General features: G+C 46.7%; 1 protein-coding gene and 1 pseudogene across 1 annotated transcript in view; both read left to right on the top strand.

Moving 5' to 3' along the window:
- Positions 1 to 19786, top strand: part of LOC135902997 (clotting factor C-like) — a 57850-nt gene that overhangs the window by 12942 nt on the left and 25122 nt on the right. The window contains exons 2-7 of the mRNA XM_065433325.2: positions 2367 to 2493; positions 4373 to 4533; positions 7988 to 8083; positions 10515 to 10679; positions 12220 to 12426; positions 16953 to 17025. Of these exons, the coding sequence (XP_065289397.1) occupies positions 2367 to 2493; positions 4373 to 4533; positions 7988 to 8083; positions 10515 to 10679; positions 12220 to 12426; positions 16953 to 17025 (829 nt within the window). The remainder of the gene's footprint in view (positions 1 to 2366; positions 2494 to 4372; positions 4534 to 7987; positions 8084 to 10514; positions 10680 to 12219; positions 12427 to 16952; positions 17026 to 19786) is intronic.
- Positions 15186 to 15365, top strand: LOC135903059 (U2 spliceosomal RNA; annotated as a pseudogene).

Raw genomic sequence — 19786 nt, 5'->3', positions numbered from 1 at the left:
TTCTTGTGGAGAATTAGGGTAGCTGTGGAATCTCTGTAGATATTTTCCAAGATATTTACGTAAGGGGCCTGTGCTCATTGATTCCATAATGCCTGTATGACTGTTGGTGTCTCTACTGAATCAAATGTCCTTTCGTAATCTATGAAAGCCATATAGAAAGGCTGATTGTACTCTGCGGATTTCTCGATTACCTGATTAATGACATGGATGTGATCCATTGTAGGGTATCCCTTCCTGAAGCCAGCCTGTTTCCTTGGTTGACTAAAGTCCAGTGTTCCCATTAATCTATTGGAAATTATCTTGGTGAATATTTTATATAATACTGAGAGTAAGCTAATGGGCCTATAATTTTTCAGTTCTTTAACGTCTCCCTTTTTGTGGATTAGTATAATGTTTGCATTCTTCCAGTTTTCTGGGACCCTTGAAATCCTTAGACACTTCGTATAGAGAGCCGCTAGTTTTTCAAGCATTATGTCTCCACCATCTTTGATTAAATCGATTGTTATTCCGTCTTCTCCTGCGGATTTTGCCCATTTCATGTCTTGCATGACCCTTCTAACCTCATCGCTAGTTATAGAAGGAGTCTCTGCCACCTTTTATTACTACGAATGGAGGTATCGTGACTTCTCTGGGTACTGTACAGCTTTCAAAAGATCAAGCGTCCACAGAGACAGCACACTAATGAAGAAAGAACAATGACAGGACAAGGCGCCACTTGCAACTGTTTATTGAGGTCAAAAGCGGCTGAATATATAGCCATGGGGAGAAGGGGAAGAAAAAGAGGGAGCACTGAAGATGTTTTTTCTTCATTAGTGTGGTGTCTCTGTTAGCGCTTCCTCTATTGAAAGCTATGAACCAACTAGCCTCACAACGTGTTGTACTGTATAGGTCAGTATAGATTTCTTCCGCTGCCTTTACTATAGCTTCGATATTGCTGATGATAGTACCCTGCTTATCTTTCAGTGCATACGTCTTGGTTTGCCCTATGCCAAGTTTCTTTCTCACTGATTTCATGCTGCGTCCATTTTTTACTGCTTCCTCAGTCTTTCACACGTTCTAATTTCTAATATCCCTTATTTTCTCCTTTCTGATCAGTTTTGACAGTTCCGCGAATTCTATCTTATGTCTTGAATTGGACACTTTCATTCTTTGTCGTTTCCTTATTAGGTCCTTTGTTACTTGGGCGAGCTTTCCTACTGGTTGCCTTGGTTCCTTACTTACCACTTCAATGGCTGCCTCTGAAGCCGGCCTAGTTACGGTTTCATTCATTATACCTATGTCATCTTCATCTCTCTGGTCTAAGGCTGCATATTTGTTTGCAAGTACTAGCCTGAATTTGTCTACTTTTACCCTTACTGCCTCTACGTTGACCTGTTTCTTCTTCACCAATTTTGCTCTTTCTATATTCAAATTGAGCTGAATCCTAGCCCTCACTCCTCACCAACCTGTGATCACTACATTTTGATTTACCTAACACTTCTACATCCTGCACTATGCTGGGGTCGGCAGAAAGTATGAAATCTATTTTATTTTTTGTGTCACCATTAGGGCTTTTCCAGGCCTGCTTTCTGTTACTACGCTTCCTGAAGAAGGTGTTCATTATTGTCTGCTTATACCTTCCCTCGAATTCTACCAGCATATCTCCTCTAGCGTTCCTAGAAACGACGCCGTAGTTGCCGATGGCTTGTTCACCAGCCTGCTTTTTTCCCACTTTTTGCCTAAACCTCCACTCATAACTGCCACCAGGTGGTCGTACAAGCGGATCAATGCCGCTCTTACGGGGAGCTTTGTGTTGCGGACCGTCGTGTGTCCCTGCAGTTCTAAAATTTTGGGAACTATCATAAGAATTTCAAGAATTACTGTCGGTATTAAGTGGTGCGCGACGAAGTACGCCAATGGAGTGTGAAAGTCGTGAGCCGCTCTCTGCTTCCTGTAGCTCCCGTCCCGTGCCCAAAATCCGGCACCGTTGCAGGGTAGCAAACGTACTTCTGGCTGACGTTTTTTTACACCATTAATTTTCTCTTAATCTTTAGACAAGGCAGCATCAACTGAGCAGGGGCTAAATCTTCATGTGCGCTTAAATGAGACGGATTGTATTTATAAATAACCTATACTTGTTAGTTATATTGGTAAGTGTGCATATAGCAAAGATTTCACTGCCACAGACAAAGCTACTACTATCGTTGGGGGATTCATTTCGGTCAGGTCTCGAATAAACAACTAAATCTGTTTTCTTCCTTCTATATCTATGAGCCATTTTCTACTGCGCTTTCCTGTTTGTTCGTTTGCTGCTGTGAATTTGATGGCTGCTTGTGAAATTGCGCTATTTCAGATGTCCACCTTTGTTGGTTTGTTTTCTCTTGCAGACGCTGGAGTTTTTTCGGCATTGGTTGCTATCACTTACTCAGTTGACATCAAGGGTTTCTGCCATAATGAGGCGCACGATTGTGTTTGTGGTTCCACTGGGACAACAGTGAAAGTCAAAGTAGACGGGTGAGTTGCAGTTTTAAGTAATAAAAACAAAATGCTGTAACACGTGCATTGAGCTCCACCAAGCGAAATGCGAGATAAGGACAATATTATTTCCACATACTATCGGCACGTTGTCCTCGTCTGATTATAAATAGAGGCGTTAATACCGAAATCATGTGAGCGTATATTCAACGTGTTTCTCCTATTTTATATCATAGTTTTAAGAAAATTTAATGGTATCAGATAGAATATATTGCTCTTTACACTAGAATTACACAGGAAGGGGAGTATGAACCAACACGCAAGCAGTTTGCCCAACCTGTGAAAAAAAAAGAACAATTCAGGACTCAAGGAAAGAAAATTGGGGTGAATTAACGATATATACTCATATGCGTGCTATTTTATATACGTTATTGTGTAGGCTGCAGTATCCTGGATTGCTAAGATTGCTGAAAATGTCTTAACGTAATGCAGCACAATAGAGATAGGTGACCTTTCGCCAATATAATATCATTGGGAGTGGGACAGTTCAAGGATTAGCCAGCTCCCGTATCCAACTTTGGTGTGGGCAGTCACAATGAGGTAACTAATATTTAATATGTAACGCAGTTTAATTACCAAGACAGAACGATACATGGGCAGGTATGCTGATCGAGCGTCAGACACCAAGCGCGCGAGCTCTATCCTCGAGCGAGGCGTTGACGATGCGCCCGAAGCACACTCCTGCCTTCTTGGCTACAACTTCCCCCTGGTGAAGAAAGCGCCATCCTGGCGACTCAAGGGGAGGAGAGAACCACCGGATCGTAGTAGGGTTTGAGTCGCGGCACATGCATCGTCTCGCGTCCACGGTGCCTTAGGTCAGCGGACTGCGTGAGCTGCTCGACGAGGTGAATTGACCGGGTACGTCTGTTGCACGACGCGGTGGGACCGTGGTACTTTTTGAGTAGTGTAGAGGAAAAAATCGGGAGTAGTCGAAGGTATTCAGAACCATACTAAAGAGTCCCGGTGATATGCACAGGTGGGTTGGTCGTGATCGTGGCGGAACTTTTGCTGCCATTGGTCTTCAGTCATAAAAGGGCGGGCGAGCTGGCGGCATTCCTCGGCGTGTTTGGAAGTTTCATACAGCGGCGTGATTGGTCAGGTCGGTAAGTGAGACTCTCGTCGTGTGTACAGGAAGGTTCACGGCCGTATACGTGGAAGAATGGGGAAAAGCCCGTCGTCGTCTGTGAGGCGGTATTGTAGGCCTAGGTCACATATATGGTAAAATGAGGTCCCAGTTGCTGTGGTCGGACGCAATGTACATGCATAGCATGCCGCCTAAAGTGCGTTGAATCGCTCAGTCGTGCCGTTAGTCAGCGGGTGATAGGCGGTAGTGGAGGACACTTGTCATGGGCACTTGCCAATAGCCGGAACGTAAGTCGAGTGAGGAAAAGTACAACGCGCTTTGTAAAGAATCGAGAGCGTCGTCGATGCGCTGCAAACGGTACATGTCTCTACGCGTTTCTTATTAGGACGGTGGTAGACCACGAGAAACCGGATGGATCCATCTTTTTTTCTTTACGAGTACTACAAGGAACGCCCAGGGTCTGTTAGAAGGTTGAACAACTTCACACTGAAGCATATCGCTGACTTGGTCTTCAATAACACGGCGCTCTGTGGATGATAAGCGATAAGCTCGCTGACGCAGCGTAGCGTGGATGCCCGTCGGATACACCGTCGACGTGCGACCCAAAGTCCCTTGAATCATAATAAAATAAACACTTTATGCTGTTTTTTTCTCCACATTCACGGGAATTACAACGAATGCCTTAGATAGTCTGACACTCTGATATGATTGCTTGGTTGCTTAAGACTCACGAGTAAATGGAGTACTCTCACATACTAATAACCTTCCTTGCAGGTGCAGCTACGTCCGCCGCTTCGAATTTCGCTGCCGACCTTGCGACAGGGACTCTTTCAACAAAGTCTGCCCAAACTATGGCTATTGTCAGACGTGTGTCGAAGGTCTAAATGCATGCGAAACCTGCCCGCCCGGAAAGTACGGTGTCTGGTGCACGTCGGGTGAGTTGTCAGCGAACGCATGGCCGCAACGGACAAGTTTCCGGGGCTGCGCATTAACCAGCTGTTGGATTGCATCCACGTTGGTTGCGTGCATTATAGTTATGTGGTCTTCGATTCGGATTTTATATATCTTCTTTTTAATTGGGGGAAGAAAAATTGAGTGTTATCTTGAAAGAGAAAAACCGAGGGGAAATTGGAGTTTTTTTGCCTCTGGAAGTCCTAAATTCGGGATTTTCCGGGTGGCTTTCACAAACGATTAACATACGCAATGGCCCATTTTTGGACACAAACCTATTTAACGAAGCGAAATCACGCACGGGAACACGTACTGACAAAGAGAGCTGCTGAAGAGGCATGTGACGAAGTCATTTATGTAAGTCCTCGTTTCCTTATTTATGCTTTTAAGAGAATCCACGCAAACAACATCAACAACAACATCAACAACAACAACAACAACAACAACAACAACAACAACAACAACAAGATGCAGACGTGCTTGGCGATGTCTTGTTTACTTTGATCTCTGCACTTTAATTAACAACAACAAAAAAGAACAGTAGTGCACAAGGGCATGCTTCGCAAGAGGGGAGATGCTTTTTCTTGTCTTACAAGCCGTTGTTGACGTACATTATCATACGCATTTTGAGCATTGCTGTGTCTTTCCTATATTTCTCGGGCCTTTCGATCTTGTCTGCTCCCGCCCTGCTTTACTGCCTCGCGCCACACGCTCTTGCAGCAAAATTTGTAAAACACGAAGGCTAGTCTGCCATCTTTCTCCGAACGTAACATAGTTGGCCAAGTCTCTTTTCATGGTCGCAGCTACCGTTCGACATGCAGAGCAACGTCATTGCTGCGTTCGCTTCCAAACGCATTACTACTGTTTACATGCATGCATTGTGCGGGAAATGCGAAGCGATGGGCCATGTAAACGCGGCTACTAAAAAGGTTAATTCACTTAAAGCCAGAAGGCGCTAAATATATTATATGTGTTGATTTTTGCTTGAGTGGTTAGCGAAAAGGAAGCACTTATCCTATTACTACATATAATCGCTATGTTTGCTCGAGGTAGGCAGTGTTCATTAGTTTTGCAAGAACTGCTTTTATTATTGTGCTTTACGAAAAGGCAAACTTCGGGGATCAATTGAGTTTAGCGAGATTTTGATAAAACTTTTTCGGGCTGCAAAAATCGGGAATCGTCAGGATATACGCGAAAGTAAAGGACCCTAAAGTTAGGAGTTTCGAAGCCAAGTCACATCTTGCAAATCATGGCTGGAACTCATTTTTAGTAACATTCAGTAAAACTCAATTATGAAGCTGAAAGGACCGGTCGCGGTTGAATTCCTGTGCTTCATTAAAAAAAAAATGGCAGTGGTCTTTACAGTTCCATGACATCATAAAAACGCGCACCCCAGTGAAGCAACGGCCGCAACGTATAAAAAAAAATTTTCTGCGGGTCAAAACCGCGATCTGATTATGATGAATGTCGTAGCGGGAGGCTGCGGATTAATTTTGACCACCTGGGCTTATGTAACGTGCACCCAATGCACGGTACACGGGCGTTCTTGCATTTCGTCCACATCGAAGTGCGGTCGCCGCAGCCAGGATTTGTTCCCGCGACCTCGTGATTAGCAGCGCTACCCCCTATTCACTACGGCACCGCAATGGATGTGCTGTATTAAAAACTGCACGTCAGTGTGAATGCTCTGCGTAGATCGCAGATCCACACCAGTGCATGGCTGGAGAGGAGTGAAAGCGCTTAAACTGAGCGCACCACGACAGCGATAGAATGTGGAGATTGAGCTCAAAGCCATCGTCATATGTCAATGCACCACTTCTCATCCTTATGACCCATGCGCTGATGCCGGAGCGTGGCTCCAAAGATACGCACCCGCCTGCCCCGCCCCTTTCTCCCACCGCGAACCCCCCTCCGACTCCGAAACAAAATTCCTCGCTACACAGCTGCGCTGATGTGTGCACAAAGGAAGAAAGCGACAACATTACTTAATAATCGTGGTTCATCTAGACTTAAAGCAAGTTTGTAGCAGCTGTGCGACTAAGACTTACCACACCCGTTGAGAAGGCTTTATGCCGTTCATGGATTTTTGTCCTGTGCATTGAAAACAGTCAGTTTCTTCTCCATCAGCTACAACCCGAAACATCCACTCTTTTGACAGCAGCACTTTGCTCAAAATGATTATAATAGGTACGGTCTATGGTACTCCATGGTCAACACAGAACGTGAAACATCCGTCCCAAAGCACTGGTAGCTTAGCTTACCGACTATCTGCCCCCCCGCTCCCCCATTTGCAGAAGGGCTCAACTGGAGATAGTTTGTGTGCTTGAATTGCTCTCGCGTCGATTTGGGAAATGTGGCTGTAATATTGAGCAGTGGATGAGGGCTCGATTAGATTTAACTGACGTGTGCTGAAGTCCTCATGACAATACGGGAAGGTTTTTGATGTAACAAGCAGAAAACATTGTGTTCTCGCGCTCAAGACAACGAAAAAAAAATGGCTGCGGCTTAGGTAAGGTTAAGCCCAGGATGCGAAGCATACTAGCCTTTATTTTAGTTGTTGAACCACTGTTTAGCCTGGTGAACTGCTGTTGCTTGGCTATATTTGGTTCGGCTAGACGAAGAAACAACTCATGCGTTACTCTGCTTCGCCTTGGACGCCCCGCATTGGACGCGGTGAGCGTCGAACAACGCAGCGTTCGGCGCGACAACGAAATGTGCGCCTGAGCAAGCGACGCACGCCTGAGCCTTAGAAACAGCTCGTTTCTAAGGCAACACCGCATTCACTAGAGGCGCTTTTGTACCGCTTTGAAGCATCGTACTCGTGGCTCAGTGGTAGCGTCTCCGTCTCACACTCCGGAGACCCTGGTTCGATTCCCACCCAGCCCGTCTTGCAAGAGTTGAGCCAAAGCCACTTCTCCTCTGTCGTGACGTCACGGTGTCACGTGGTATTCAAGGCGACACCGCCGCGCCTGAGGAGCTGGGTTGAGCTCTCGTAATATGCTTCGCATAAAAAAAAGAAAACGAAGCAATGAGAAAGGCTGCAGACGCGCGATGGCTTTTGCATTGTCGCTTGTCACCTGTTTCTTGCATGGGGCCTGTTTGAATTTATTACATAGTCGTGGTGGCTGGCTGCGCCTCCAAAGCGGAGTTTCTAGTCCAGGGCACCATTAGTTGACAGCACTGGCTCGGCAGCGTCCATCAACCATTTCTGGCCAGTGGCCATGGTTTTGGCCAGCCGCTTCTTCCAGGAGGCACTGGAAATGGAAATAAAAGAAAAGCTACTACATTCGGGACGCTTGTAGACAAGACGACATTAAGAAGTAATGGCAATTTGTTTTTAGATGACGTCTACGGCGCTTGTTTTTGCACCTGTAGCGAAGCTCCGTGAATTTGGGCAAAGTGAGTACTTGCTTTTATGCTTGTCTCCATTTCTTGCAGTCTGCAACTGTCAGAATGGAGGAGTCTGCGACAAGGACACAGGTCATTGCCGGTGTCTCCCAGGATTCTCGGGCGCTCTTTGTGAAATCAGAGATGGTAAGGGTATCGAGCATGCGTTTTAGGTTGGTTATTCATTGCTACTAGAGAGCAGCGCAGGTTAACGAAATCTGAAACGTCGTCTGTTTCTACCGGCAAAGTGTGCATTTTAAAAGCGACGCTTCCTTTGCAAACGATCCCGGACATTACTGACCGTGGCTGCTGGGTGCTGCTGCTGTCCTGCCGAATAGATGAAAAGAAAAATAAACTGAGTTACATGCCCGATGGTGCGATCGAACCTCGGTTCCCCAGCAAAGCAGCCCAATGGTCTAACCATTAGGATACACTTTGTCTTTTCCTACGTGGTATTTATTGCATAATATATAAGCAAGAATCGTACTATACGGTAAAAACGTCGGAGTGCTACCAACCCATCTCGTATTCATGGCCTAGGAAGAACCTATAAATCACGTTGAGCACGTCATGCACCACACAAAAACTACAACTAGCTTTGAACTTTAAAGAGTGGCAATGACAAGCAACTTATCAAGAGGTGGAACCAGTCCGGTTGAAAACCTGTAAAGTCATACATGTCCTTCAAGTGTCCAATCATTTGAGAACACTGAAATTTCGACGAAACAACGGGTTAGCCGTTTCGGTCCAACATGCGTGCCTTCCATAAGCTATGTAGTCCGATTGGGAAAAACATCTCAAATGGCACGTCTTCACCGTGGGATGCAATCAGGTATCGGATGGAACGCTGGTCCTTAAGAGTTCTTTCTTAAGAGTTCTCTGAAGCACATCCCGAAATAATATTGCATCAGCGAACTTGTGAAGCAATGCTCCATAGTCTCAGGTACGTCGCAAAGGCGACAATTCACAGTGGATACAAAAATGCCTTTTTTTGTAACTGTGGTTTCACAGGTAACGTTTCGCTGTGTAAATTAAAGAAAAAAAGATGTCTTTGTACATGGAGATAAAGACACCTTGCGGGCTCGCAGAAGTACGCCATGCCCTAGCAGGCTGGAGAATGTAGAACGGTAAAGGGGAGGCGGGAAAATCGTTGACAACAAATCTTTATACAGTTGTTTTCTGGACGCTGTGAAGAGATACTCAGTAGGAAACCGACACAAGAGGATTTGCCCGGTGAAATACACTTCACACTTAAAACCCCACAAACAAGGTCGCTCAGTATATAGGGATGAAACATAGGGCAAAGCATTTACTAAGTTAACGTGTACGGATGGTCCGCAGTATTGATTGTGAAATGTCTCTAAAATAGGAGAAACGACAAGCAGCCTGTCGCACAAATAGATGCACCAGACCAAGTCCACCAGCACATACGGGCCTAAAAATATCTAGCTTCGCAGGCTCATAAGTAGAAGACCACACAAAAGTAGCGAACATTCGATGAAAACGTTCAATTTATGTCCGGGCACAATGAAGTATCTGCAGTAGATAAATATTTTTGTAGCCAGGAACAAGTTACAAGCCGCCGCCCTGCCAAATGCAGAATGACGGTGTGGCGTAAAGGTATCCGCCTGGCGTTGCAGTGCCGGTACACGTTCTGGCCAGGAATGTGCACTACCTTGGTTTTCCTTTTGATGCGTATTAGGCCACAGTCCGCGCGTACACATCTATTGTACCCGTGCCAGCTAGCTCATTGAGATAATCCCAGCGTGCGTCATTGCGTTGCACGGGAGAGCGGGGGTCCGCCAGCTTCCAAAGACGCAGGAATGAAATGGGCAAATTCACAGCACTTGATTGACCTCTTCTCGGAAGCTTCGCTTCGAACATATTTTAAGAAGCGTGTTGGATCTGCATAATTTCTTTTAAACACAACACCTTGAGTGTCACGTTAAAGTCTCAGTTTCTATTTTCGTCTTACTTCTGCGATGTTCCTCCGTTGTACTTCTGCGATGTTCCCCCGTTGTGGTAAAGGGAGCAGATGTCGCAGTTGCATCCACGAACCAGACTGTATTAATGCTTCGCGTATAGTTTTACTCTGCTATTGACATTAAGGGCAGCATTTTGTGTTACTTGAAAGAAGCTGTGTTTCACTCAAAGCTCACATCATACGTTGACGAGCAGTAAAGTTTCTATAGTACGGGGAGAACGCCATTGGAGGGATTCTGTTTTTAATTTTTTACGGCCAGATATGGGGCCACTAGAGGACAGCACCATTTCTTGTATTCATCTACGTTTGTTTATAGCTGTCATCCGGATAAGTTTCCGTTCGTGTAGCGTTTACTTTTGTTTACTATATTAACTAAGTTGAACTCCTTGCATCGCTTCGCCAATTAACGATTTAACTCGTGGGTTTAACACTCATTTCTGCTAAGTCACCCAGGCTTCCAATTTCGCATTTGTTCATCACCCTTTGTTGTTTATTTATCAATCAATCAAATAAGTTATTTGCAGCTTTTTTTAATTTGTCCCATCAATGATCGTTATTATTGCGCTGCTTATCTACTGCCGGATTTTTTGCCAGGATGCACTCCTCCGGCTCATCAGCAAGGTGTCTTGGCTACCATGGCGCCAGCAAACCTGCCAAAGATTATTCATTACAACTGCCCAACTGGTTTCAAGAGGATCGGCGCTGGCACCATCAACTGCCAAAACGATGGCTCCTGGAATGGAGCGCCACCCTATTGTGGTGAGACCGCCACCTGGAGTTTGCGTCTCTCTCTCTCTCTCTGAATTTGTCCATCCTCAGCCTAAAAGAAAACCTGAAACACGCTTAAGCTTCGCCTTTAAGACTGGAACGCGACAGCATTAAAAAATCCCTAACTGATTCTCACGCTTCCCGCCAGCTCCAGCTTATGTAACCGTAATGTGTACCGGGAAACGCTGGCGGCGAACGCTATGTACGAAGGCGGGCTTTCTTATAGAAACGCGGCCTCTTGAGTAGGCCGATCCTGGAGGTGTGCGCCAGCTGCGCCAAAGAAACTACATCATTTTCATGTTTCTGTTATTATTTCGCACTTTTAAGCCTGAGGTACTGATTTAACGTAAAGGGCATGTGCTGTCGATGTTTTGTTTCATGACATTTGGTTGTAGGCTGTCGTTCTCGAAATTCCGAGGAATAACTTTGCCAAGAATGTAAGACAAGGTATGAGCAGCTTTAGTGATAGAATGGTGTGGCAATATAACCCGCATATACCGCATGTCATATAGCAAGGAGTGGAATATACACATACCTAAATATATACAGAAATTTTTGCTCACGGACAACTCCGCCGACACGGATGCCGGCGTCGGCACCGGATTTTCTGCGACACGGGGTCCTCAACGCTGTCACGTTAAAAGTTCTTAGAACTTTATATAAAGGGCCTTCATCCCTCCATGCCGATTTACATGGTTCGCGTGATAATTGTGCAACGACGTGACAGCACTACGGGAATATGGTGAGGTTGCATATATCTGATGCTTGAAATCTAAGCTGAGAGAGGCAGGTCATGTTGCATGGACCAGCAAACCTCAGTCGTCGGCGAGATGTAAGCTTGTGCGGACCTCGGCGTTCTCAGTGACACCCGGTACGCTGGACGGACAACTCACACGCGCGCCTTGAGCGCCTGCTCAAAGCTATCGTATAAATGGTCGTCGTGAAAAGTAGCCCCTTTAAGACATAATGGACCTCGAAGGAGGGAACAGACTGCATCACTGTCCTTCTAATGTAGTGGTAGTCTTGAGAGAGTCGGAGCGGTCCACGTTCAATGGTGTGAGCACATGGCGCATGCTGTGAGGATTCAGTAGCCCAAATGAAAGCACCACTTTGCTTTTCAGTCTTTTTTTAGTTTTCTTTTTAACATTGAAGCCGCAAGCGACCCATAGTATATTGTAGCCTATTCTGGAACGACTCGCGGAGTGCCCTACTATAAGGCTCGCTAATTTCTTTCGCTGCGCTCCTTTCTACCGCTGCAGTGATACTAATTTTTGCATGCCAGGTACACGTAGAATATAATGGAGGCATTACGCCTGGGCTATCCTAGACTATCTATGCGAAAGAAAAACGAGGAAAACGTCGGGAAGATCCACTTTTACTAATGGCGCTGGACAAGACAGCAATTACTTCGCAATCTACGTTTCACAGGCGTGCAACGGCTAGTGCAGGGTCCACCTCCCCCATGCCACTCCTATCCTTTATTTTTTTTCCTTTGCCAGTCGTTTTTTATGTGACGTCAACCCTTACACAGAGAGGCAAGTGCCGTGCCCTCCGTTACCCGACGTGGCCCGGAGCGTTGCTCAGGTGCATGGCGCCGCGACCAGCGTGCGGGAGATTCAGTACAACGGCACCACCGTGACCTACTCATGCACCGACGGATACGAAATTGTCGGCGCAAAGTCACTGGAGTGCACCCAGGTGGGCGTCTGGGCGGAGCCTCCGCCATCCTGCCTTAAAGGTGAGTCTGTCGAGCAGAGAAGGCGCCTGGCTTTACATGTAGCGAGATTGTCGCTGCTGGTGTGTGACAGTCAAGAGAGAGAGCAGACAGCCTTATATGAAGGAGGAAAATGGCTGGGGACGTCTTCTGAGACGATCAGTTACGGCGATACTGTCGCCTCGGCCATCAGGCACGCGCTGATCGGCTGGCTGGGCAAAACCGGATGAGGTGACTGGCTGGTTGAGCACTACGTCACGCGAAGGCGGTACGGTCGTCCGAAGATACGTCCCCTGATTTGCGTAATAAGGAAATTGAGAGGCGTCTTTATGAAGCAACTGTAAGAAATTAACAGCCAATGACATGCCTCATTGACTACTGGCTTGGTAGACATTTGACGTATGCGCCTTTTTATGAGGTGACTGGCTGGTTGAGCACTACGTCACGCGAAGGCGGTACGGTCGTCCGAAGATACGTCCCCTGATTTGCGTAATAAGGAAATTGAGAGGCGTCTTTATGAAGCAACTGTAAGAAATTAACAGCCAATGACATGCCTCATTGACTACTGGCTTGGTAGACATTTGACGTATGCGCCTTTTTATTTACCCTTATTTATTCTTTATTTATTACGCTAATTACGTGCCTGGGCCCGTGCTACAATCGGCAGTCTCAGTGTCATTGGTAGCATGAACAATTTTATAGGTCAAATGCCCTCTCCTACCCTTTCCACGTGATGACTACTGCCTGAAAGAATGAAGTTTTAAATAGATTATCGCGGGTAGTTGAGGCCCTGGCCAATACTCTTAAGGCATGGTTCCATGCCTTGATATTTACATAAACACAGAATAATATGGAGGGAAGAGGAGAGGGCTGCTGTTATCTGTGGTCCCGCACCATATAACGCAACTGGTTGAGCGCCGCGCGCCAGGCAAAGGCTTTGAGTGTGAATTCCACCGGTGAAATGTCTCATATGCTTTCACTTTCTAACACTTCCCTTTAAAGGAATGTGAGGAAGCATTAAACAAATGCAACTACTACCCTATTAACAAAAACGCTTAACTTCATCTGTGTGTTTCTCAGTTTCATTGAGCCAATTTGTACGCAGTTGCTTTTCTGCGCGTCATAATTTTAGTAATCCTCGTCCTGATTTCCTATTGCATTAGCACAGTCGATTCACAGTCTGCTCGCATACCGAAAAGATAGGGTATGTACATGCAGGAGGCGGCACTATTTCTGCACACGAACATTCGAGTTGCTTTGCTGAAATGATTCTGTCAGGCGATTTGGTGTCATACTATTGGATACAATGACACGACACAAAGTGCTCTGCAACGTGCCATTTGCATCGTTACGCTATTGCCTCCTTGCGTGTTGCTGTGTCGCTATACCCAGACAGTCGACGCAACAAGCGCTAACAGGGAACGTGCTCACTATGATTAATTTAAACAGGTAATTATTATTTGCCTTCGTAAATAATGAACTTGTAACCAGCTTCAAGTACTGCTGCCGGGGAAGCTTTGTACTTCTGAGGCCGAATTCACAAACCTTTTCATTCCTAACTGTTTTGTGCTATTGGCAGGCGGCTTTCGCAAATGCTATGCCAGACATCACGAATGGCCAGAATCTGCTCTTACGAACAGTTCTATCGTAAGACGTTTTTGTTAAAACAGGCCTTGATTGCCTAGTCATACAAAAACAAAATAACCCCGGTAAAATGCCCTAACAAGCGATCCGAGGTCCCGGGAGCTGGGTCATAGGACGAAAGAACCACAAAGGGTTATCGTAGACAATGAAATAATGAAGCGCGCTTAAGAGCAGGCTGACCTCGTGTTTCATTACGCCAGAAAGAGATCACTGAGACGCATAAAACGAGAACGAAGTTACTGTTTTCAGATTCCTGATATTATAACGATCTGTGTCTAGGTACTATATTCCCCTAAGCTCTCAATTCCGTTGAACGCGCCTTGATAAAAGTTCGTTAAATCAATGGAATCAGTCAACACTATTCATGCGTCTCCTGACTGCATGCTGTGCTAAGCTAAATAAAGACCGGAAGCCGTGAAAAAAAATATCACCTCGCAGTCTTTAAATGAAATCGAAAAGTTTAAGCGTGCAAGCTAATATTCTACTTAACCCCCACAACGTGCCTTCCAATTCCATACTGCGTGGTGATGTCTTGAAAAAAGAATTCAGTGCCATTCACTCTGTGAAGGTGGATGATCAGCGAAGATATGTATGTGGACCCTTTAATGGTGAACTGTCCATTGCAGTACGTCAAATGCCGTATGCATATAAATGGAATGCGAGGCGCGACTAGTCGTTCCTCCAAGATGTTGAGCCTCGGAATAGGATGAGGCACCGGGGGCTATACATACCGATTTACCTATTACTAACGAATCCCGGCACGCAAAATAGACACGCACCTCACCGCACTCTGAGGGCACACACTGCTTCACCGTAGCCATGGCGATCATGCGTTGGTCGACGCCCCACGGTGCAGTAATGGCTGTGCGGTCACTCGAAAACCACAAGTGGTCACACACAACACAGACCACACAAAATTGGTTCTCCACTAACTCCCTCTGAAACCTGGTGGTTGCTCCGGTAAAACGTTCCAAGTTTGCTGGATCGGGGCAACATGGACGTTTCGCATTTCTTTCCGCCTCAGCGTTCTGGGGGGCAGCACGCTTACGGGACGGCCACCACGGAAGAGCGGAAGGAAAGGAAAGAAGGTACGCAAGCACTTGGAACGCCGACAAAGAGAGCGCGGTGCGAGCGTAGGCATGGCTGACGCGGGTCAAAGTGTAGTATCTGTTTTTATCAGCTTACTAGCTCAGACGGGTTGTACTTAGACCTAAGATATTAAACTTATTTTTGCAAGTTGGCAGAGTGCTTAAAGCCTGCTTCCCCTCCGCTGCGGGTTGGCTTGGTATCACACTATCTTCGGTATCGGCCCACGTATGGGGAGAAATGCTCGGTCCACACGGCTCGATTGATGCACGCACTTTTTTCAAGAACCTAGCCATGTACAGCTTCACTGTAAAATGAAGCACCTCTGCAGCTCCCGTGCTTTGAAAAATTTCTATTTCGAAGGTGAGGAAAAAAAGGGGTGGGGGTGGGACGAAGTATGTGTTTTATTCAAGGTAAGGTACACAGGCTAGTTAAAGAGCCACTGCAAAGCAGCATAATACAAAACCGACATGCAGAATATTATGGAGACGGAAAATTGACTAGGACACTGTCCATGCTAAGCTTGTCGTCATCCTACTTTTTTACGTCAGTTAGGCTGACCCAAGAGTGCCGAAAATTTTCGCGCACGTTTATGCTGGACGAAGCGCTATGACATGCACAGAAGGTTTTTATGTTAGCCGGATGAAAGTTTGCATCGCCAATAACAGCTTTCTTGTCTCGCTTTCACAGCTAGACGATTCGATGCTGGGGATGCAAGTTCGGCCGCGAACGGGTGCCCTGTTTGATAAGTAAACAAACAAATGAATGAATGAATGAAGCGCGCACGTGGTTCTTATACAAGCACTATTTATCTCAAGTTTAGACATTTGTCACACGAATTAAAACATTACCATCCTCTCTCATGCGAAATCACGCTGTCACGAATTGGCTCGATTCCTGTTAAGAAAGGCAACGTACCATATCTTATACACGTTCTCACTGAGATTGACAATTTTAACGCGATAGCGTTAAGGAGTTCGTGTCGCAGAAAAGCCGGTGTCGTCGGTGTCGGCGTCCGCGGCGTTGACCGTGAGCGATAAATCACGGCAGGCGCTTCATAAATAAAAAGCAACTTCTAAGATTGGCCCGGTGGGAATCGAACCAGGATCTCCGGAGTGTGAGACGGAGACGCTACCACTCATCCACGAGTTCGATGCTTCCAAGCGGTACAAACGCGCCTCTAGTGAATGCGGTGTTGCCTTCGAAACGAGCCGTGGAAAGTTATACTGCGGTGTATATCGGTAATTATGAACATGTAACGTACAGAAGTCGCAATTACACGAGTTGCGAAGTGCGTTTCCGCTGCATTTCTTCTGCGCTTTCCGCACACGTAGAGCCATCTTGCGGCAAACACAGAAGACCCCCTCCTCTCAATGTACGGCGCTGCCCCGACAGGAGGCGCGCCGCGCGCGCATTGGGACCGCTGCCAGGCGCGTCGCGGTCCCGACTCCCTCTCTCCTGACGACGCTTCGCCGTGCTTCCGGTTGCAGAATCAAGCGCCGTTCCTTTCTTTAGATTACTGTCTATCTCTCTGCCCGTGCCGATCACGACGTTTGGCTGGCGTAGATCGTTTCCCCTCCGAGACACCGAGTTCTTTGGTTCGTTCCGTTCGCTCAGGCGCACGTTTCGTTGCCGCGCCGAACGCTGCGTTGCTCGACGCTCACCGCGTGATAGGTGGGCGCTAAGTCCGATGCGGGGCGCATCGTAAGTGATCGCTGTGCCGTAGCGCATTGTCTTATACCCCTTGGCGGGTCGACGGGAACGCTGTCGCGTCCCACTCTTGAAGGCGAAGCTTAAGCGTCCTCCAATTTTTTTTCCAGTTTCCGAAACAGAGGTGACTTGCTCAACTAAAGCCAACGAGATCTTATCTGACGATAGCGACACGGCGGTGAGGTAAGTAGAGCTTGTACAAACACTTCACGTTTAGCTACAAAATAGCTGCCTATTGTTAGAGAGTACGCGAGATGTACGCAGACCCCGTTTTAACAACAGTACGTATACTTGTCATCGTGCTGCAGTGTTCCTCCAGTCTGCATGGTCGGGCGGCCGAGCACGAATACTATGAATGCAGTTCAGGAACTCCTGCTTTATACCATGCCGCCTGAAATTCTCGGTTAGCCGTATGATTTGTAACGAAGTTAAAGGCCAGAGCTAACAAACAATGTTATATCTTTAGAGGCGCTTTATTCAACAAAAGTTATCTTGCGGAGATGACGATTGAGGCACATTGTGGACTTAACAGGCATACCAGATGCGTGAGAAACCCCTATAGGTTTCCTTTGTATAGGTTCTTGCTGTTACTCTCTTTTAAACAATGATTTTCCCCCTTTCAACAGATGCACTTGTAGAGAGAAAGGCAGAGGAAAGATAAGGAGGCCAACCAGAGATTATCTCCGGTTGGCTACCCTGTACCGGAGGAGGGGTACTTGTAAAGAATTCTAATAGTCATGCCCCTACTGACTTAAAACATGACTTGATATTGAACTTACGGTGATTACAACAATAATCTACTAATAACTGACTACGTGAGAACAGACACAGAAACTTTTATTGCCAGTCATCTTGCAATTACTATGTTATCTTCAAATACCATGTTTTCCTAATTTACCGGAGGAGTTTGTTGGTAACTCAAATCTCTGGATATATGCTCCAGATACCTTCAGGTGCGAGCAAGCTTTTGCAGACACCAGCCTGACTGTCGTGCATCCTCTGCGTTAGGTCATGGTGTCTGTCGATCTGTAGTTAGGTACAGGTGTGGGTGCTCATGGTTATCCTCGAAGTAGAACCGTGCAGAAGGAATCTGTTCAAGGGAGTTCAAATACTTTGCGGCCTAAGTATGCAGCCTGAAACTTTGCACTTTTTTATTTTATTTATTAACTGTTTCGAAGTAGATGTTGGTGCCTGTTAGACGGCGCTGGCTACTCCTTGTGGTAGAGAGAGAGAGAGAGATAAACGGGATGGGAAAGGCAGGGAGGTTAGCCGGATAAGATTCTGGTTTGCTACCCTGCACTGGGGGAAGGATAAGGGGAATTGAAAGACGGAAAAAACAGGCAGAGAGAAAAAGCAAACTAACAGAAAAAAATGGGGGGAATGTCGTGAACGTCCATCAGAATTACAGTCTCTTCAATAGGCTACTCGAAGGTAAAAATTTCAAGAGTGCCTTCACTGTCTTGTGGCCTGACGACCGTATAGGTCGGCGTTCCAGGACTGTCTGCTCCGAAAAGGGCCGGTTGTCAAGACGCGCCAGTGCAATCCCGAGTGACTGCCTGTGTGCGCTGTATCGGGGACAATGACAAAGAACGTCTTCGATAGTTTCCTCGTCGCCGCAGTGGCCACACGCAGCACTATCCTCCGATCCGATGCGGAAAGGAAACGACTTCGTAAAGGCGACACCAAGCCACAATCGGTAAATTACTGTTGTCTCAGGCCGGGATATTCCAGGTGGAGGCTGAAGTTGCAGACAGGGGCCCAGTCGATGTAGACGTGTGTGCTAGAAACTAGGTGTGTTCCACAACGATTGTAAGGCTTCATAAGCAAGCACTCAAAGTTTCGCGGCTGCATCTGTTCTTGATAGTGGGATTGGCTCCAGCACGCCGTCTTCATGATCAGATCGAGCAGCTTCATCGGCCTGTTCATTATGCATTATGCCACACTGGCTAGGGAGCCACTGAAATGTGACGTCGTGTGCTTGCTCAACAAGGCAATGAAGGAGCTCGCTTAATTGTAGCATTAGTTGTTTGTAGGGTCCACGGCGTAAGGCGGAAAGCAAGCAATGCAGAGCGGTCTTAGAGTCGCTGAAAATGCTCCACTTTTGAGGCGCTCTCTGTCGAATTATGCGTAATGTGCTACGAAGAGCAGCAAGCTCCGCGGCTGTGGATGTAGGCTGATGCGATGTCTTGAACTTGAAGGTGGTGACTTTTGCAGGAAAAATTACTGATCCTGCAGATCTGTCCATGGTTGTTGAACAATCAGTGTATATATGGGTATGATCGTTGTATTGTTCGTACAGCAAGAGCAACGAAAGTTATTTGAGAGCTGGTGGTGAGAGTTGTGACTTCGTTTGAATCCCGGATACTATCAGTCGAACTTGTGGCTGAGCCAAGCATGAAGGGGGAAGCAAAACTCTCGCAGCAGCCGTGTAATCTGATGGCAGGTATACACGATAGGGCAATATCGTCTAACAAAAAGAGGCACGTGGGCAGTCTTCTGGCAGTGAGGCGAGATAGTGGAGAGGGGCGCGAGCTAGGTGCCTGACGTGTGCTCTGAGCGCTTCCATCACAATGTGAACCTTGGCTAGATAGTCATGTGCAATTGCAATGGTTTCGGATGTTGATGTACATCGTGACAGCCCTAGGCAAACCCTAAGTGCATGGGCCTGAGCACTTTCGAGCGTACGGATGTTAGTTCTGCAGATGTTGGTTAGCAGTGCCAAGCTGCACCTCAGATACCTGAGAAACAGAGTCCGGTACAGTTGCATCATAATGCGTACTGACGCACCCCAGGCATTTCCTCCAAAAAACTTGAAAAGATAAGCGATGGCTGTCAGGCGCTTCTTTAGGTAGGCCACATGGGGACTCCAACAGAGGTCAGGGTCGATGATTACCCCTAGAAACCTGTGCGTCCTTTCATAAGAGATAATTTCTTCATGAATGGA

This window comes from Dermacentor albipictus, chromosome 1 (assembly GCF_038994185.2).
Source record: "Dermacentor albipictus isolate Rhodes 1998 colony chromosome 1, USDA_Dalb.pri_finalv2, whole genome shotgun sequence".
NCBI classification, from domain to species: Eukaryota; Metazoa; Arthropoda; class Arachnida; order Ixodida; family Ixodidae; genus Dermacentor; species Dermacentor albipictus.
Note: the sequence above shows the minus strand (reverse complement) of the source record. Positions and strands in the feature narration are given on the sequence as shown.